Source organism: Dromiciops gliroides, chromosome 5 (genome assembly GCF_019393635.1).
Source record: "Dromiciops gliroides isolate mDroGli1 chromosome 5, mDroGli1.pri, whole genome shotgun sequence".
Lineage (NCBI taxonomy): Eukaryota > Metazoa > Chordata > Mammalia > Microbiotheria > Microbiotheriidae > Dromiciops > Dromiciops gliroides.
Window position 1 is genome coordinate 37,348,976 of NC_057865.1, and position 19,539 is coordinate 37,368,514.

The window sequence follows — 19,539 nt, forward strand, 5'->3', positions numbered from 1 at the left end:
AAAGGATACCCGACCTTCCCAGCAAGGAAGACAAAGTAGTTCAGACGCCCCCTTAGATTTGGGTCTCACCACTTCCTTAACAATGGGATGCAGTAGCTCTAGACGGCTGGCTTCCTTAACAATGGGATGCAGTAGCTCTAGACGGCTGGCCGCCTGGCCGGCCTCAGACCCAGCAAGACCAGGGTCCGGATCCTATCCCTGACACACTCTCTTGATCTCTTCAATGCTCTAGGGCGCCACACTCAAATAGAAGTGGGGGGAGTGGCGGGAGTTAAACTTGCCTTAGGATCTCTCAGGGTCCCAGACTGACTTAGTTTTAGTATGTCATATTATCTGGTCTCTTCATATTTTTTATTATTTTGTTGAATATTTCCCAGTTACATTTTTATTTATTTATTTTTTTTTTTTGCGGGGCAATGGGGGTTAAGTGACTTGCCCAGGGTCACACAGCTAGTAAGTGTCAAGTGTCTGAGGCCAGATTTGAACTCAGGTACTCCTGAATCCAGGGCCGGTGCTTTATCCACTGCGCCACCTAGCCGCCCCGTCCCAGTTACATTTTAATCTGATCTGGGCTGTGCTCTGGAGTGTCATGGGTCGGGCCTTAGGTTTGACGCTTCTGCTGTCAGTGACTCTAAGAGAAAGGGACTCTGCACTGGTAGAGGAAATATCTTTATCCGGGAATTCCCAATAGGCCCTGTCCTTCTCTCTGTACAATTTTGATGACTTCCTGAACAATCTAGAAGTTACCTGTGACCTAGGGGTAACCTGTGGAAACACCTTTGTTCTTACAGTAAATACAATGGTGGGACAACTTCTTGTCCTCAGCTTTCCTTCTCTGCAAAATGCGGATGATAATAAATAATAGCACCTCCTTCCTGGGGCTGTCCTGAGGGTCGAAGGAGATGATTTATACAAAAGGCACTATGAACGTTAGCCCAGTTATTGTCCTTGTCACTGGAACGGCATTTAAGAAAGAGGGAGCAACCGGCAAAAAGTGGTGGGGGTGGGCTTGGAAGTGGAGGTTTGGCAATAGCTGGGTGTGGCTGCTTTCAGGGTCTCGGAGTCTTCCTTGTGGGGAGGGTCAGATGAAAGGAGAGTGAGGGGATGGGGCAGGGGTTGGGGAGGGGAATGAGCAGGAACAGAGCTGATTCAGATGCAATAAACACAGTCAGGGCTGGCTCTCTTCTGGGAGCCGGGGGAGGTGGAAGGTTTAGCTATGGGAATAGGACAGAAACATAGGTTACTATAATACAAAATATTGTGTAATAAATGCAGCGGAAATGTGAAAAAGAAAGGACTGTGTGACATTTGAGTTGGGCTTTTGTAGGAGGATAATATGGGGTGGAGGAGGCGGGGAACAAACCTAGGATTTCATGAGGGTAGGGAACTCCCGGAGTTGACAGTCCCTCCCTCGAGTCACAAAGGCAGAAATTCCCTACACCCATGTGGATCCCAACTGCTCTGCCAAGAATAGCCTTAGAGGGGCAGCTAGGTGGCGCAGTGGATAAAGCACTGGCCCTGGATTCAGGAGGACCTGAGTTCAAATATGACCTCAGACACTTAACACTTACTAGCTGTGTGACCTTGGGCAAGTCACTTAACCCCAATTGCCTCACCCAAAAAAAAAAAAAAAGAATAGCCTTAGAGAATGGCCTAGGGCATTGAATGGGTAGGTGACTTGGCCAAAGACACATAAGGGTCAGGATTTGAACCCAGATCTTCTTGACGCCAGAGAGCCTGTCTCTCTAGGATGCACTGAGGAGGAGGAGGAAGAGGCATAACAAACAATTGATGGACAAAGGAATTGAGCAGGGCGCATGGGCCCATACCACCCCAGATTTGGAGCCATCCAACCTCCTCTTTTTTTTTTTCTTTTTTTTTGGCGAGGCAATGAGGGTTAAGTGACTTGCCCAAGGTCACACAGCTAGTGATGTGTCAAGTAGCTGAGGCTGGATTTGAACTCAGGTCCTCCTGAATCCAGGGCCAGTGCTGCTTTATCCACTGTGTCACCTAGCTGCCCCCTCTCCTCTTTTTTTTTTTAAACTGGGGTAGAGAAATTAGTGTCTTTTTTGCTATGGGTTGCAGAGAAAATAGGTGGCTGAGGGAGAACTTGAATACAGGACCTCTGACTCCAGATCTGGTACAGTATCTACTACACTGCCTTGTTAGTGGGATACAAAGGAGCCTGACATGGTTTGAATGTACAGTCATCCCTTCCACATTGAGGGGGTTTGGGGCACGGTGCCCCCGCGATCTAGAAAATCCTAGTACATTTTTTTTTGGTCCTCCTTTTGTAGCAGAAGAATTTGTTCTTTTCTTTTATGGGGTGTTTACGATACCTGATTGTAAAATTTCATTTAAGTGTTTGGTCATAGGCTCTGTGTTGTCTATGGCTTCCTCACAACTCCCCCCAAATTTCCATTTAATTTCTTACGCTAACCCTTGATATATTGAAACCACTATGGGGAAAGTCGCCGTGTGGAAGGGGTAACTGTACTCTGTGTGGAAGGGAGGAAGAGAACATCAGGTGAAAGAGCCAGGTTGTGGGTTGCCTCTAATGCCAGGTGACGGGGTCTGAACCTTATTCATGAGCCACCAGGGGCAGTTTGGGGCAGAGGTGTGACGTGACTAGATTCATGCATAACAGAAAGAATTGGGACAGCTTTGTGCAGGATGGATTGGAGGGAGGAGAGTGGGGAAGGGGAGGGGGACCTGGCCCAGAAAGGGTCTGTGTTAGTGTGGCAGCAGGGGGACCCCTGAGGGGACTGCTCAGGTGCCAGAGATGGGGCTGGGGGCAGGACTGGAATCAGCAAGACCTGGGAACTGGCAGATCTGAATTCGTCAGCCCCTTCTCCCCACCATTTTTCTTTATTCCGAATGACACAAATACCAAATAAAATGAGCATTTCCACATAGAGACTGTGAGCTCTTTGAAAGCTGAAGACAATTCGGGGCCCCTCTTTGTACCCCCGGCACTTACGCAGTGCCTGGCATATAGGACGCACTTAATAAGTACATGCTGCCTGCCTGACTGGCGAACAGAAGAAAAGGATTGTGTGTGAAACTGTGGATCTCTGTTATGCCGAGCTTGCTTCTCAGGAGAGAATGTGATATGGAGTAGACCTCCCCAGAGAGGAGTGTTTACTATGTGCTGATTTGCAAGTGACTGTGGAAGTGGGAAAGGATAGGGAAGCAAGGCTGTTTGCTAGCACGGTTCTAGGATCTCCCAGCTGTAACAGGGGATGAGCAGGGCCTGTAACAATGTGTGGCGCAGGGTTCCTTGTTACTGACTGCAAAGGGCTTCTCCCTCTGCCCCGCACCCAAGTGAACAAGTGATTGGGTGAGAGATAGGTAAGGAGATACAGAAAGAAGGGATAGATGGATGGTTAGATAGACAGGATGGGTGGGTGGATAGATACAAAGATAGGATGGGGGGAGACAGAAAGAGGTGGTGGATTGGTGTATGGATAGATAGACAAGATGGGTCAATAAAATACATAGGATGGATCAATAGATAAATAGATGGGATGGTCAATCGGTAAGATGGATTGATAGATAGGATAGATCAATAGATAAATAGATGGGGTGGATCAATAGATAAATAGCTAGAATAGATCAATAGATAGAATGGATCAATAGATAGGATAGATTAATAGATAAATAGATGGGGTGGATCAATAGATAAATAGATAGAATGGATCAATAGATCAATAGATAGAATGGATCAATAGATAGGATAGATTAATAGATAAATAGATGGGGTGGATCAATACATAAATAGATGGGGTGGATGGATCCAATGTAGCACTCTTATCTACTTGGCCCCCATACCCCGTTGGGATTGGAATCTGCTCATGTCTGGCCTCTTCCATATGGCGGGATGCTTTGTATATGGGTAGAACTGAGAATTCCCGGGATGGAATGTTGTGTTGTGTTGAATGTGCTCGTAAACTCGTGATGACTGATGATGACCGCTAGACTAAAGAGCCAAAGGTCTGGCTTCTTTCAGGGGAAATGATATTAGAAGAGGAATGTGGTGCTTTTGCCCCCCCCCCAAGTATATTGGGGGGAGAAGGAGCCAGAAGGCCCTTAATTTTGGAACAAGCAGATGTACCTCAAGGAATAGACCACTGAGGGAGGCCACAAAATAACCCTGTTCTTCTCCCTGGCCAGAGAGCTGAGCATTTGGCCCATAGATGAGTTTGAGGGAAAAGTTGGAGGTGTTAGGAAAGACCAGACCCAGAACACCATATAGTTGACAAGCCAGAGTTCAGTCAACCAATCAAAAAACATTTTTAAGCATCTACTATTTGCCAGACACTCAGTGTTCAGGGGTGCTAGGAATAAAAAGTGAAAAAACAAGACAGCCCCTGCCTGCAAGGAGCTTATGTCCCGTTGGGGAGAAACAATATGTACAGAGAAAATGGATTTCAAAATGGATACAAAGCATCTCCCAGGGCATTGCTGGAAGCCTCCTACTGAGTTGATGTCAAAGCATTAGTGAATTCTTTCAGTGGGTCTGGGTGTGCTGTCATCTGCAGGTAAGACTGAGAATCCTTTGGATGGGATGCTTTTCTGTTGGACAGATTCACAGACTGAGACTTACAGGGACTCATGGTGACCTCCAGACAGAAGCGACCAATTTCTGGCCCCCATTTCTCCCTCTTTCCCATAAGATTAACTTGGGAAACAATGAAGGCAGAGTCCCTGCCCTTACGTTTACGTAGTGCTTGGGGTTTGCAAAGTGCTTTCCTCTGCGCTGTCTTGTTCAGTCCCTGTTTGTGGTAGGTGCTGTCATTAGACCCATTTTACAAATGAGGAAACTGAGGCAAACAGTGACTTGTCCAAGATCACATGGCTAGTAAGTGCCTGAGGCTTGACTCAAACTCATGAAGATGAGTCTTCCTGACTCCAGGTCCAGCACTATCCGCTGTGTCACGTAGCTATCCCTTATTCCTGGAGGTCAGACTCAGAAGCTTGACACCCCACCCCCATTAGCACCCTCCTTCTCAAACTACCTTAAATTGAACGATTTTGTGTGTATTTATTGCTGTACATCTTTTTATATAGGCTTGTCACTCCCATCAGAATATAAGCTCATTGGGAGCAGGACTTGTATACAGTTGGCATTTAATAAATACTTGTTGATTGATTAACTTGCCCAGCTGGGTTCCCACAGCTAGTAAGTGTCTGAGGCAGGATTAGAACTTGGTTCTTCCTAACCCCAAGACCAGCCCACTCTAAGAGCTTACAAATCAGTGGGCTATAAGACTACCAGTTGGAATGTGACCAGCACAGAGAAGGAATGAAATTCCACTGTGAGGGCAGCTAGGTGGCGCAGTGGATAGAGCACCAGCCCTGGAGTCAGGAGTACCTGAGTTCAAATCTGACCTCAGACACTTAACACTTACTAGCTGTGTGACCCTGGGCAAGTCACTTAACCCCAATTGCCTTACCAAAAAAAAAAAAAAAAGGAAAGAAAAAAGAAATTCCACTGTGAGCACTCACTAGGCCAACGGAGCATAGACATATGGGCCTCACGGGTGGACCTTGAGGTTAACTCTTGGGGTATTTCCACACCCGCTGTCAAAAATGTCGAGGAATGAGGGGCAGCTAGGTGGCACAGTGGAAAAGCACCGGCCCTGGATTTCAGGAGGACCTGAGTTCAAATATGGCCTCAGACACTTGACACTTACTAGCTGTGTGACCCTGGGCAAGTCACTTAACCCCTATTGCCCCGCAAAAAAAAAAAAAATGTCAAGGAATGCCAAGAATGACCCTCGGAGGAGGACTGGGCTTTCACTGTCTGTCAAGTCACAGTTCTTTGCTAAGGACTTTTCAGTGGGGAGAGAAATATGGGGTCCTTGTGTGGGGTGGGATGAGGAGGGTGGCTGTTTTCTAAGTAAACACTCAGTCCCCTCTGCTATTTATCAGTGACTTCTCCAACACTTGAGAAGTCTCTGCTCTGACAAAACTATTCTCCATGGAGACAGATTCCTAGACAGTTTTAAAAACCTGTGAATAAAATCCATTAACCCCACCTGAGAGAAGACTCCCAGACACATGGTGTTGTTGTCAAGTAAGGCTGAAAGAAGAAGAAGACCACCTACTTCCTGAATTAGAGAACTCAGATCCTTCAAATATGAACGCCTCCGGGACCTAGGTAAGAACTCTCGCTTGGGTCTCGCCAGTCTCTCGTACCTGTGAATTGCCGGAGTTCTGAGAGATTCCGTAGTGCTGTTTAAAAGAGAGAGTAAAACCTCTGGGTTGAAGTATCTGCTTTTAAGTTAGATTTTTGAAAAACAGCAGCGGCAGCAGCAGAATACTACAAAGCCCTATCCCTATTAAAAAATAATACAATCCGAGATGATGCTGGGTCCTCTTCTCCTTTCTTGGGGAACCTCCTTTTCAGAAGAGTCAAGTAGAATTTTTTTTTTTTTTGGGTGAGGCAATGGGGGTTAAGTGACTTGCCCAGGGTCACACAGCTAGTAAGTGTTACGTGTCTGAGGTTGGTTTTGAACTCAGGTCCTCCTGACTCCAGGGTGGGTGCTCTATCCACTGCGCCACCTAGCTGCCCCCGAGTCAAGTAGGATTTTAAAGAAGCACTTAGTACAGTGGCTTGCACGTGGAAGGTATTCAGTAAATCAATGTCTATCGAGTGGCTAGTTTGGGCTTCCTCCAGTGCAGGTCTGGGATGTGTGGAGGGTCTTAGATCTCAAGCTGGAAAGGGCCTTGATTATCTCTTCTTTCAGGTGAGGAAACTGATGTGATTTGTCCAAAGTCACACAAATAGAGTCTTAGACCATGCAGCTGGGAGGAGCCACTTGACACATTTGTAAGGTGAGGAAACTGAGGCCTTACTTGTCTTGGCCAAAGTCATTTAGGGTGCAGTGGATAGAGCACCGGCCCTAGATTCAGGAGGACCCGAGTTCAAAGCTGGCCTCAGACACTTAACACTTACTAGCTGTGTGACCCTGGGCAAGTCACTTAACCCCCATTGCCTCTCAAAAACAAACAAAGAAAAAAAAGTCATTTAGGTAGCTCATGGCAGAGCCCGTACAAAACTGAGGCCCTCTGGCCCCGAATCTAACATTCCCCCCGCCCCCAGCCCTGGCACAATCTCGTCTCCCTATACTGACATACTCACTGAATCGATCACTCATGTCAGACATAGGCACCATTCCTTCTTGAGATCACTGAGAACTGCAGGGTCCGTCCAGGGTTCCCCTCGTTTAATAGATGAGGTGTTTGCAGCCCGGGGAAATGGGCCGATTTGCCTGAAGTGACCTAAGTGGTAAGCATTAAAAGAGAAGATCAGAGCCCCTGGTGTACGAGGGTTTGATCCAGTTGGCCCAGTCATCCGCAAATAGGACAAGAAACAGAAGAGAGTCTTTAGCGCTTTGTGTTGAATGAATCTTCTCTGGAGATTTATGGAGGGATGTGGACAAGGCCTGGGCGGGATGAAGAAGGCACGGACAGGTTGCAACTGGCATCAATGCATAGAATCCCTCATTGACGAGATGTGGATCCCTCCAAGTATCAGAGGACGACTCAAGTTTAAAGGATAGAGTAAGGCAAGATGAGAAGAGAAGAAAGGCATCGGTTGTTCAGTGCAGGAGGCCATTGGAAGTCAAAGGGAAGGAAACGAAAGGAGAAAGATGTCCACCATGAAGACTGGGGCTGGCACAAGGGCTATTTTTGGCATTGCCAAACACTGGTCTGATCATTCTCCTCGCTGATTGGTTAGTGGCCCCCCCTTTTTTTGTGAGGCAATTGGGGCTAAGTGACTTGCCCAGGGTCACATAGCTAGTAAGTGTTAAGTGTCTGAGGCCGGATTTGAACTCAGGTACTTGTGACTCCAGGGCCGGTGCTCTATCCACTGCGCCACCTAGCTGCCCCAGTGGCCCCTTTCCTGTCTCACCTGGGTACATGCCACTCAAATTTCATTGTTATTGATTTTTTAAAAGGTGCCTTTAGTCGAGAGCCACGTTTTTAAGAACCTGAAACAAAAGGCTTTCGTGGTCTCCTTTCTGGACTTCCATTTGCTGACCACTCCACCTAATGAGGCACAGGCCTGACTGTTACTGTGTCTTAAAAGCCTTGAGAATACAGACCAAAGAAGCATCCCATCAGAGGGTACGCTCGGCTACTCCCTCCGAGAGAATAGTGAGCACAGGTGGTGGCTCTGTGTTAACATCTCAGATCTCAGTTACTCAGAGAATCTGGAATCTGGAATCACAGAATTTCAGACTTGGAAGGAAACTTGGTGGCCCATCCAATTCCCACCTTTAAATAAACTAACCAAATAAAATAAACCGACAGGTGTTCTTTGGAATCAAGCTTGCAGATCTCTGTTATCTCATTGGGAGAGGAGGAAAGTATAGATCAATAACTGCTCTGTGATTGATAGTCTTGGAGCGTGCCAGGGATGGTGAGAAGTGAACTGACTTGTCCAGGGTGACACAGTTGAGCCGTGATAAGGATTCGAACCCAGGTCCTCCTGACTCCAAGGCTTGCCCTTTATCCATTGTGCCATTGTTGACACTATTTACTTATTGTTCCTGAATTTTGACCTCCCCTTGCTTCATTCCAGTGGGGTAGCACCTCTGGGCCAGGGGGCTTAAAGCTCATACGCATTCATTTTAAAACAGAACAGATCCTTTAATGAAAGATTTATGAGGGAAGCAAATTCACGTTATCGGTTAGACAAGTGTTTGGGAATCTATAGATTTCACGGGCTCTCATCCTCTTCCACTGCCATTCAGAACAAAAATGACCATTTAATCACATTATGAGAAAGTTTGGAAGAGGTGGAAAGGCTTTGGTAGAATTGAACTTGGATAATTTTGGTCTTAATAGACTTAGTACTGATTAGCCCAGGGCACCAAGAGGCTGTCACAAGTCATTATGTGTTGGGGGCAGGATTTGAACCCAGGTCTTTTTGACTCAGAGGCCAGCTCTCTAGCCACTGAGGCTCATCCCTCGCTCAGTGGTGTAGTTAATGGCCCCAGTGATTTTGAAGACTCCTCAGCGGTCTTTGTGCTTGGGGTGAGCCTAGCCTCACGCAGCTGGGGTTCCATAATCAAGTCACATTCCAACCACCACACCCATGTAACAAACCGTAAGTAGGAGCAGCTCGAGATGCCCTCTCAAGAGTCAAGAGGAAGGGGGAAGGTCACGTTGTTTACTTTGCCAAAAGTGGCTCCAAGGAGATAGATGGATCTGTGTGCCAGAAGGCCGGGTCACCATTTCTTGGTGTCTGGACATTCTTGGAAATGACCTTTGTTCCCCTCCCTCCCCCGAGGAGCAGACAGGCAGGCCCAGCTCCAGAGAGCTGCCTCCTCTTGGCAGGATGCTGGCCTGAGAGCACGTGTCAGCCGTCAGGAGGGACGAGGAAGGAGGAGGCATTGGCTAGGACTGGACGTACGGGTGGGTTTGGTTTTGTCTTTGCCTTAAGAGACCATCCACCAGGTATTTCAGAGGATTCCTTCCTGCATCACCAGACTTCAGTTAGCCTTGGCCCAAGACTTCCATAAACCCTTACTTTGCTTTTTTTTTTTTTTTTTTGGCAGGGCAGTGAGGGTTAAGTGACTTGCCCAGGGTAACAGAGCTAGTAAGTGTCAGGTGTCTGAGGCTGGATTTGAACTCAGGTCCTTCTGAATCCAGGGCCTGTGCTTTATCTACTGCATCACCTAGCTGCCGCCCCCCCATTTTGCTTTTTATATAGAAAGTCTTCCTTCATTTTAAGACTGCTATACTACTACTACCCCTACCACCACCACCACCACCACCACCACTATTACCACTACCACTACAAAATTATATAGTACGTTAAAAATTATGGTGTTCTTGAGATATATTCTCTCATTTGAACTTTACCTGTGAAGTCCAGACTCTAAGTATCATCACCCTCATTTTACAGTTGAGGAAACTGAGGCTCAGAGAGTTAAACAACTTGCCCAGGGTCACACAGCGACTGAGACAGGATTCGAACTCAGGTCTTCCAGACTGCTCATTCCAGTGCTCTGTCCTAACTACCCTTTATTATATGCATTTACAATCATTATTCTTGGGGGTGGGGGAAGCCTTCATAGGCTTCACCACAGTGCCAGAGGGGTGCAAGACACAAAAAAGCTTTGGACCCCGCCTTAAGTGTATGACTAAATAAAATAATCTCTTATTTAATTTAATCTCTTACCATCTAATCATCTGGAATGAGAGTGTCACAGCAGCACACTCTGTTTACTACAGTGTGTCTGAAATTAAAGACGTTTTAAAATAGTTCACAGCTTCTGGGACACCTTAAGGTTTCCAAAGCTGCTCTTCTCAGCACCAACCCTGGTGAGGTGTAGGGAGCATAAGCATCCCCCCTCCCATTTTACAGATAGCACCACTGAGGCCTGTGACCCCACAGTTTGTCGATGCTCAAGAGGGGAATGCATTCAAACCCAGGTCTGCTTCTCCCCTCTTCTGGGGTGTTATTTCTGACCCTTCCTTCCAGTTCTTGGCATTGGTGAGGAGATAAAGTGCTTTCTCCCACTCCCAGGCTCTCTTGTCTTCTTCCCTTTGGATGGGTGGTAGCCTTGCTTGTGTACAGCATGAGACATTGGCAAATAGCCGGGGCCTGTCTGGCCTTGGCAAAGCTTCTTATCTTAGCTAGAGTCTTTCCTTTCAGGAATGTGTCCAGAATATTGACTGGCAGCCAGAGAGGGAGATAGTGAGCCAGCTGGGGTCAGAAAGCCCTGGGATCGAGATAGGCCTCTGACATAGTCTTGCTGTGTGTCCCTAGACAAGTCACTGCCCCAGACAGCTCTCTAAGACAATCCTGAAGGGAGTTTTCTTTCCATTTTCCTAGGCAGATGAAATGACAGATTTAGTCCAAAATTAAAAAAAGAAAAAAAAAAGAAAATTGAAAAGGTGGGAACAAAGGTCATTTCCAAGACTACTCAGACAGCAAACACAGAAGATGTGTTTTACCTATAATTATTTCTTTTCTGGCTGTTAGGGAGAATTTCCCAGATGTAGTATTTGCCTTTGCGATTGCCTCAGACACAGCAAAGCATTCTTATCTTGTAGGCTAGAGGAGGCCTTCCCCATACAGCTATAACTGAAAAGGTCCTGGAGTCCAGCCTCAATTTACATATGGGGAAACCGAGGCCCAGAGATGTCATAGAATCGTAGCCACAAAGACCCCTCATTTTACAGAGAAAAAAAATGAGACTTAGAGGTTAAGTGGCTTGTAGTGATGGGGGCAGGTTTTGAACCCAGGTCCTGGACTTTGAGACCCAGTGAGCTTTCCACTGGGGTTAGAGAGGAAAGGGGGAACAGTTCTGTAACAGGTAAATGATTCAAGCCCTTCACACTTCAGGCTGGGCTGTCCCTCTTTGGTCCATTCTCATCCTGGTTAAAACGCACACGCACACGCACACGCACACAGGCAGCTAGGTGGAGCAGCAGATGAAGCACCGACCCTGGATTCAGGAAGACTTGAGTTCAAATTCGTCTTCAGACATGTGACACTTTCTAGCTGTGTGACCCAGGGCAAGTCACTTAACCCCCATTGCCCCACCAAAAAAACCAAAACAAAACCAAAAAACACATTACACCCACCCCCCTGCCCCTTCTCTCTCTCCATAATGGCATCTTCGGGTTAAAGCATCTTGGGTGGGTGGAGAAGAAAGCCAGGCCCAGAGAGGTCATTTTGTGCAAGTTGGGCATCCTCTGGACTTCCTCCTTGAGTCCTCTGAGGAGGAAGCGGTGTCTTGTACCCACCTTGCTGTTCGTGTGAGAACTCAGGCTGCCTTGATTTACCCAAAGTGTTTATTGGTGTGTTCACAGGAGTCCTTGAATGCCAAGCCCAGGACAGAAAATGACAGAGAGAGGGGCTGAACTCTGCAGACTCACTGAGTCTCAGAGACCTTCGATAAGTCCCTCGGATAAATTCCTTTCCACCTTCCCATTCCTTTAAGCGCTTCTCCTCTGCCCTACCCTGACTTTGCTGGAGATGCAGGAACTCGGGGGCTGTTGCGATTTTCCTTTTAATCACCCTGCGTTTGAGTTTTTCATTGAAATTGGAGGAAGCGAATGTTTTGTGGCCCCAGTTGGAGGAAATGACCGTGGTGGAAATTTAAAACCCTCCGTGGACTTCGTGGTTGCTGGGCTCCACCATCAAGGCGGCCGAGGGGAAAGGAAATGCCCCAGTTGTGTGAGCCTGCTTCCTGGACGGGCTGAGGCCGGCCAGGGTGAGGGCAGATGTGCCCTGACTCCCAACCCTGCTGGTGCCCTTTGCCGTCCTGCCTCAGACCTCCTGGGCCCCCACTCATGCCCGTGGGGCTGCTTGTGCTTTCTAGATCTTTCTGTGGGGGGGCTCCTGGGGAGTGTCTGACCCTCTGTGACCCCATTTGGGGTTTCCTTGGCAGAGATACTGGAGGGGTTTGCCATTTGCTTCTCCAGCTCATTTGGAAACTGAGGCTAACAGGGTTCAATGACTTGCCCAGGGTCATATAGCTAGTACCTGTAGTAGGTAGGAATTCAATAAATGCTTATTATTAGTTGTATGACGTTGGGCAAGTCACTTAGGAATCAGCGTTGATTAAGCATTCACTCTGGGCCCAGACCTGAGAGGGCTGCAAAGGTGCTGAGGTTTGGGGCAGCCGGACCACAGGGACCTTTTGTTCCCCAACTTTAAGTACCCAGGAGAGGGCTCTGCACACAGCTGTGCTGAATAAGCTGACGCTGGCTTATTCTGCACAGGGCATCTGCTCTTTTTGTCCTCGCTCTTACCTCCCCTCCTATTACTGTATGGATTACAGACAGCAGAACCGGGGCTGCAAGGGACCTTCCAGGTCATCTGATGCAATCCCCTCTTTAATTGTTTTTTAATCAGACACGAGATTTCATCGATGTAGATATCTCCTAGGGGGAACCTCTCCTCCTTTGCCAGGTGAGGAAACTGAGGCTCGCTAAGGATAAGTGACTTGTAGGAGCAGAACTGCGACGTAGCCTGGTCCGGGGGGTCAGCCCTCCAGATTGCTCCCGTGTCCACTGCTGAAGATAACTAGGCAGAGACACCTGAAAGATGACAGCACTGGGACAGCTAGGTGGCACAGTGGATAGAGCACCAGCCCTGGATCCAGGAGGACTTGAGTTCAAATCCAGCCTCAGACAACAATTACTAGCTGTGTGGCAAGTCACTTAACCCCAATTGCCTCACTTAAAAAAAAAAGGGAGAGAGAGGGAGAAAGATGACCACCGTCTGTGCAGGCCACCAATGTGGGCTCTACCACTGGGCCTTTGCTGAGTGGGGTTAGAGAGGCAGGGGCTGTGGGCGTGCTGCCAGGGGTGCTTTGATGTCTTTCAGTAGGGAAGGGTTGGTTAGGCTCCATCACAGCTTACAGCAGTTGTCCCAGGATGTCTTCATAGTTACACACCAGCAGACCCAAGTCATATCATTCAGTTTCCTTCAGCGCATTCCATTTCCCTGCTATTTCCACAGAGCTGCATTTTTCTTTTCATTTTTGGTAGACTCACCAGAGCATTGCAGGCCTCAGCCCCTTTTTGGTTTTTCTTTAATTAAATTTTTTTTCATTTAAAATATTTTTTTTTCTGGAGAGGAAAAAAAGAAAAGAAAAACAAACCCTTTGTAACAAATATGCATCATCAGGCAAAACAAATTCCCACGTTAGCTGTATCCAAAAGTGTGTGTCTCATTCTGCATTTTGGGTCTATCATTTCTTTGTCATTACTGTTTCTCATGGAATCATTGGGTATTATTCTACCCAAAGCCCTTTGTAATCATCATTACATTGGAGGAATTGATGTATTCTGTGGGTCTTAGGGCACACATGCATACACACATATGCATGTATATAAACACATATAGGTGATATATAAATTATAGCTACATGTGTGTACACATTGTATAGATATACATGTATATATCTATGTATGTAAATGTATGTGTACACATAGATACATACCCATGTGTATATGCATTATATAAATATATGTACATATAATATACAGGGTATATATGTGTATACATATACATTTATATCAGGAGACAGAATATCCCAGTCATAGGGGACAGCCAGAGAAAATGCCAGAGCTGGGGCGTTTATTCCTTAAACAAGATCAGGGATGAATGAATGTTTATGTGTGTGTGTGTGTGCACGTGCGCATACAGACATAGATGTGTGTATGTGTACACATGCCTGTGATTGGAACACTCTCCTCATCTCCACCTGCTGACTTCCTGGCTCCCTTTAAGGCCCCAACCACAATCCCATCTTTTCTAGGAAGCTTTTCCCCATCCCTCTTAATTCTAGTGCCTTCCCTCTCTGAATTATCTCCTATTTTTCCTGTAAATAGCTCACTTTATATACATTTGTATGCATATTGTTTTCCCTGTTAGATTGTAAGCTTCTTGAGGCCAGGAACTGTGTGTGTGTGTGTGTGTGTGTGTGTGTGTGTGTCAATTGGGGTTAAGTGACTTGCCCAGAGTCACACAGCTAGTAAGTGTCAAGTGGCTGAGGCTGGATTTGAACTCGGGTCCTCTTGACTCCAGGGCCAGTGCTCTATCCACTGTGCCACCTAGCTGCCCCAGGAACTGTCTTTTGCCTCTTTTTGCATCCCCAGCACTTAGCACGGTGCCTGGCACATAGTAGGCCCTCAATAAATGCTTATGGATTGATTGATTGTTTCTCTTCCTGGATACTGGTCAGTCGAGTGAGTGAAAAGGCTGAGCTCAGAGCCTCGGCCTCCTTCTGGGTGGGCAGCAGACGCAGGCTCTTCACCCTCCTGTGGAGCGGCCTTGCTTAGATGCTGCTGGGTACAAAGCAGGGCATCCTCCTGCTTCCGGTACGCGGTCAGAAGAAGAACCATTCACACCTTTCCCCTGCAGGGCTCAGGCCTTCTGCCTCCAAATCCTTGACACGTCACCTCTCTGCATCTGTCCTCTCTCGCCTTACTGGGCACAGCCTTGAACTTTGAGGCTTCTCCCCAGTGGGGACAGCTGCTGACTTGCAGCATAGACTGAACAGTTCCTGGGGCCCACCTCGCGCTGGCCTGGGCTGATAGAGGGCTCGGTTTTCTTGCCGTCAGCCAGGGTAGGAAGTCTGCCAGGATTTTGTGGGCTATTACCTCAATCCTGAAAAATGCCCCATGAAGAAAGTGGAGCCCGCAGAACAGCAGAGGAGGAATGCACCCCACCTCCCTCCCCTCGTGGCTTTGTGGGGTGCCCATTTCAGAAATAAAATCCAGAAAGCCACATCCCTATTAAAAAAAAAAAAAAGATCAATGCAAGATATTTAGCTGAGACTTAGGATGGGGGATGTTTTTGTGGTGGAATGGAAAGAGCCGGGAGGCCCTGGTTTATAGCATGGTATGATGAAAAAACCCATTACTTTTACTATCAAAAGAGCTGGGTTCAAAACTCAAATGTGCCACTCATCACCTGTGTGACTTTGGCTCAGTCATCTCTTACCTCAGTTTCCTCATCTGTCAAATGAGAATGTTGGATGAGAAGCTTCCGGGCTCTCCTCCTCTGGTTCTATATGTTTGGTTTTATGAGATCTCTAAAGCTCCCGATAAACATGAATTAGTGGTGTTTAGGCCTCAGGCCAATGGATTCTCCTTTAATGAAATTAGTTTGGGTTATGCTGAAACAGTAACCAGGAACAGACGTCGTCGTTTTGAGCGAGCTGGCCTGCGGGCTGTTGGGTGAAGCTATATGACTGTTTCTTGACTCATTTCTCTTCCATTTCTTCCCCCCCTTTCTCCCCTCAGTTTCAGTGGCGCTTCTCCCGTGAGGACATGCACAGCCGGCAGATGAGAAAATCCAAGTCTAAACTAAGTGCCCGAGGAAAACAGAAAATGGAAGAAAATGAGAAGAATCAGGAAGACCAGCATTCCAAAGCTGGAGATGTGGGGAACTGTCTGCTTGCCTTGAATCAGGCGGACGGGGTTACAAGCGGGGAGGGAGAAGGGGCCCCCGAGGAGCTGGATGGGGCTCTTCAGGAGGCAAAAGGGGAAGAAGAGGTGAACCCCAGCTCGGAGGTGAACGGCACCGCCGACTGCAGGGTCCCCTGCCAGGCGGTGGTCACCTGCAATGGAGAGGATAACCGGGAGGCGGGCTTCACAGAAGCCGCTGGTGCAGAACCTCCCGTGTCAGAAGAAATCTGACTCGAAACGGTTTCCTCGAATCTCGAAGGGTTTGGCTGACCGCCTTCTTTAGGACTGAGGTTCAGACCGCTATTTGACTTGGCAGTACTTGTTCCCCGTCCACACCAACTCTTCTTCAAACGTGAACTCCACACTCCCTCATTCCACCCCATTTTGTTTCTGCACATACGTTTGGAATGTCTTCTATTGGAAGAGTTTGGGCAGTTTCCGCCGGTGTCTCAGAACCCAGGCCCCTAGCCCAGAAGCCCCTCGCTCTCCTCCTTTCCCTGGGGTTTAAACAATCCCAATGAAAGCTTCTTTTGGGGAAAGTTCAGGTGGACCTCCCTGGGCCAGAACCAAGTTTCAGTAGCCCATAAAGAATGCCCCACACCCCTACTGCTTTCTGCCACTACTGCCTGGCCCCTTCGCAGGGTCAGCAACACCCAGGGGTCCATGTTTCCCCACCCTCAGAATCCTTAGACACTCACTACTACTGCCTTGGCAAAATGGTGCCAGGCAAGGAGTGGTACCAACTTCCCTATGGAGATCCTGAGAGTATTCCCCTAGACACTAGTCATTGGGGGATGAAAAACTCATTCTGTTTGCTCACCTGTTGTTGAAGTCCAATCGAGTGCTGTGTTTGTGTTAATGCTCCTCCCCGCCCTCTCCCCCCCACCCAAAAAAAGTTTTTGTATCCGGTATGTCCAATGCACACACACTTGCTTTGCTCTCATTTCAGGGTGGCCATATTTGGTTGGGTGTGCCCTTGCTTCCTACAATTTTAACCAGTGTATCATTGCCTGAGTTGGTGCGCCACGTAATGCTGTGTCTATGAAGTATGCATTTTGTCTAGAAAGCCTTGTTCAGACCGGTCAGCATTAGGAAGAACACTCAAACTGTATTTACCAAAACAATGGCCTGTCCTTTCTCTTTCCTGCTTAGTTACTTAAAGCAATAAATCACCCTTGAGTTTAGCCCACTGTTGAGTATTGGTTATTTATCATGTCATGAAGGAAGCCTCCCTCCCTCTGCCCACCTCAAAGGTCCCACTCCATGGGGCACAGGTCCATCTACAAGGACTCGCATCGAGTCTGGCTATGGGAGGAGGTGAGAGAAGAAAGTGGAACCCACAGGGAGAGCAGCCCTTGGCTGGCCTGACCAGCAGGGAAGTAGTTGGCATCGCTGCCCTGTCTCATGCCAACCTGGCACTGCCATCTTTTAGTTAAGGCGCATCCAGGGGGCAAAGACCAAAAGAGAAGATGAAGGAGACACAGGTAAGAGGTGGAGGTGGCAGACAACCAGTCAGGGAGAGCTACCAGTTCTTCAAAGGGCAGCCACCCTGTGCATTATTGAAGGCCGGCCTTTTCCCGCTTGCAAGTTTATTAAGATGTACATATTTGTAATATATTTTTTATAGAGCAGCCTCAACCCACTTAAATATGTTGCATGTTGCTGGGTTTTTTTTCCATTTGAATCGAGAGTTCTGGCTCCTTTTACTCAGGGGAGCTCAGGAAGAGGTTTCGGGGCCTCTTCTGAAAAGGGGAACGGTTGGGAAAGCTGTTTTGGCTTCATTTTTTCCCCATGACATTTTCCCAGAAGGATGTTATTGTGTCTAGTATCTGTACAATATCTTGGCTCAATAAAGCATTAACTCTTGGTGCACACCTCCCATGTTCCTGGCTCTCTGTGTAACAGTCACGGCTCCCAAACCACAGCTACTTTACAGGGGCTCAGAAAAAAGGCTGACGTTTCTGTTTTCAGCCCATTCTGGGTAATGGAACCCTGGGTCAGTTACTTTAAATCTTTCCATTTCATGCACAATAACGAGCCTAACATTTTTTTAGTAATTAAATAACATTTATTTTGGTCCCACCTGCCACTTAAAACAACAACAACAACAACATACCAGAACTGTAACTAATTAAAATTAGTTGGAGGGCTTGGGAATTGATTTCAGTGGCCAAATCATTCCTGAATGTTTCCCCCCCTACACTCACTTTGTCCCCACCCCCAGCTTGATTGCCACAAACTCAGTTCAGCATGGCCTCATCATCAGTCACTCAATAAATGTTTGTTCAGCACCTACATAGGTGCCAGGCACTGTGCCAAGCCTAGTGGGGAAAAAGAGCCCCAGTTTGGAGTCAGGAGAAACTGGATTCAAACCTTTACTTGACCACTTAACGATCTCCATGACTGGACAAACCAGTTGATCCAACAATCATTTATTAAAATGCCTACTACATGCCAGGTATTGTAGTTATTAGCCCAATATGATATTGATATTCAATCGGAGGGGGGAATGGGTGGATAGATGGGTAGATAAAATTATGGATGGATAAAGAGATAGGTAGATGGAGGGATGGGTAAATGAATGGATGGATGGATGGATGGACAAATGGATGGGTGGATGGATGAATAGATGGAGGGATGAATGGATAGATGGAGGGATGGATGGGCAGATGAGTGGATGGATGGGCAGATGGGTGGGTGGATAGATGGATAGATGGGTGGGTGGATGGATGGATGGGTAGATGGCTAGATAAGATACAGACAGGATGGATTGCTACCTACCTACATGTGTGTGTCACACACACACACCCATGCAGTGCACATTTAAACACTTGCTGTGTAGCAGACATTGTACCAAATAGACAAACACAAAACAGGTCCGAGGAGCCCACAGTCCACATGAAGGGAGCAAAACGCTTTCTTGGGGCCTTAAGTTCCTCATGTCTACAAGATCCTTGAGGCAGGGGCTGTCTCCCTTTTTTATTTCCACTGTGCTCACGATGCTGCCACATAGAAAGTGCTAAGTAAGCGACAGACAGATTGGTTTAGAGGACGCTGTGTGTGGCTGTAGGCAGGATCTTATGAAGCCTAAGGAGCCTGAAAGTCTCTTACCTTCAGTGAAATAGGAACATTGGTAGGTGGGTGGGTATATGGACAGACATTTCATCTGTGTTGAGGGGACTTGTTGAGGACCTTCCTTCTACCCTCCACCACAGAGCTGCCTGGGGCCCTTCTGAGAAGTACAAAAGTGATTTGTCCAGGGTCATACAGTCAGAGGCAAGATTCGAACCCGGCTCTTCCTAACTCTGCGGCGGGCTCTCCGTTGATTCCTCCATGCTGCCTCTCTGAGGTGCAGCCTAGCCAGGGGAAAAGCCAAAGCTGCTAAAATCGAGCTATCTGCAACATCTGAGGTGGTGGGACCCCACACCAAACCATGCTCCTCCTTTTGTGACCAGGTGATGATGCCTTGCAGCTGGTGCTGGGGGCAGCCAGGACCTGGAAATCAGAAATGCAAGCCCGAGGCTGACCAGGCGATTAAGCCAGGACCTGAATGACTGTGTTAGGCGCCCTGGGGGCCCCTGGTGCTGT

General features: G+C 47.6%; 1 protein-coding gene across 3 annotated transcripts in view; it reads left to right on the forward strand.

Annotated features, from left to right (window-relative positions):
- RFTN1 (raftlin, lipid raft linker 1) overlaps positions 1 to 17,823 on the forward strand; it is a 205,681-nt gene extending 187,858 nt beyond the window's left edge. For all 3 annotated transcript variants that reach the window (XM_043969256.1, XM_043969257.1, XM_043969258.1), the window contains exon 10: positions 15,787 to 17,823. In XM_043969256.1, coding sequence (XP_043825191.1) covers positions 15,787 to 16,182 — 396 coding nt within the window. In that variant the 3' untranslated portion in view covers positions 16,183 to 17,823. The remainder of the gene's footprint in view (positions 1 to 15,786) is intronic.
- Positions 17,824 to 19,539: the final 1,716 nt, after the last annotated feature.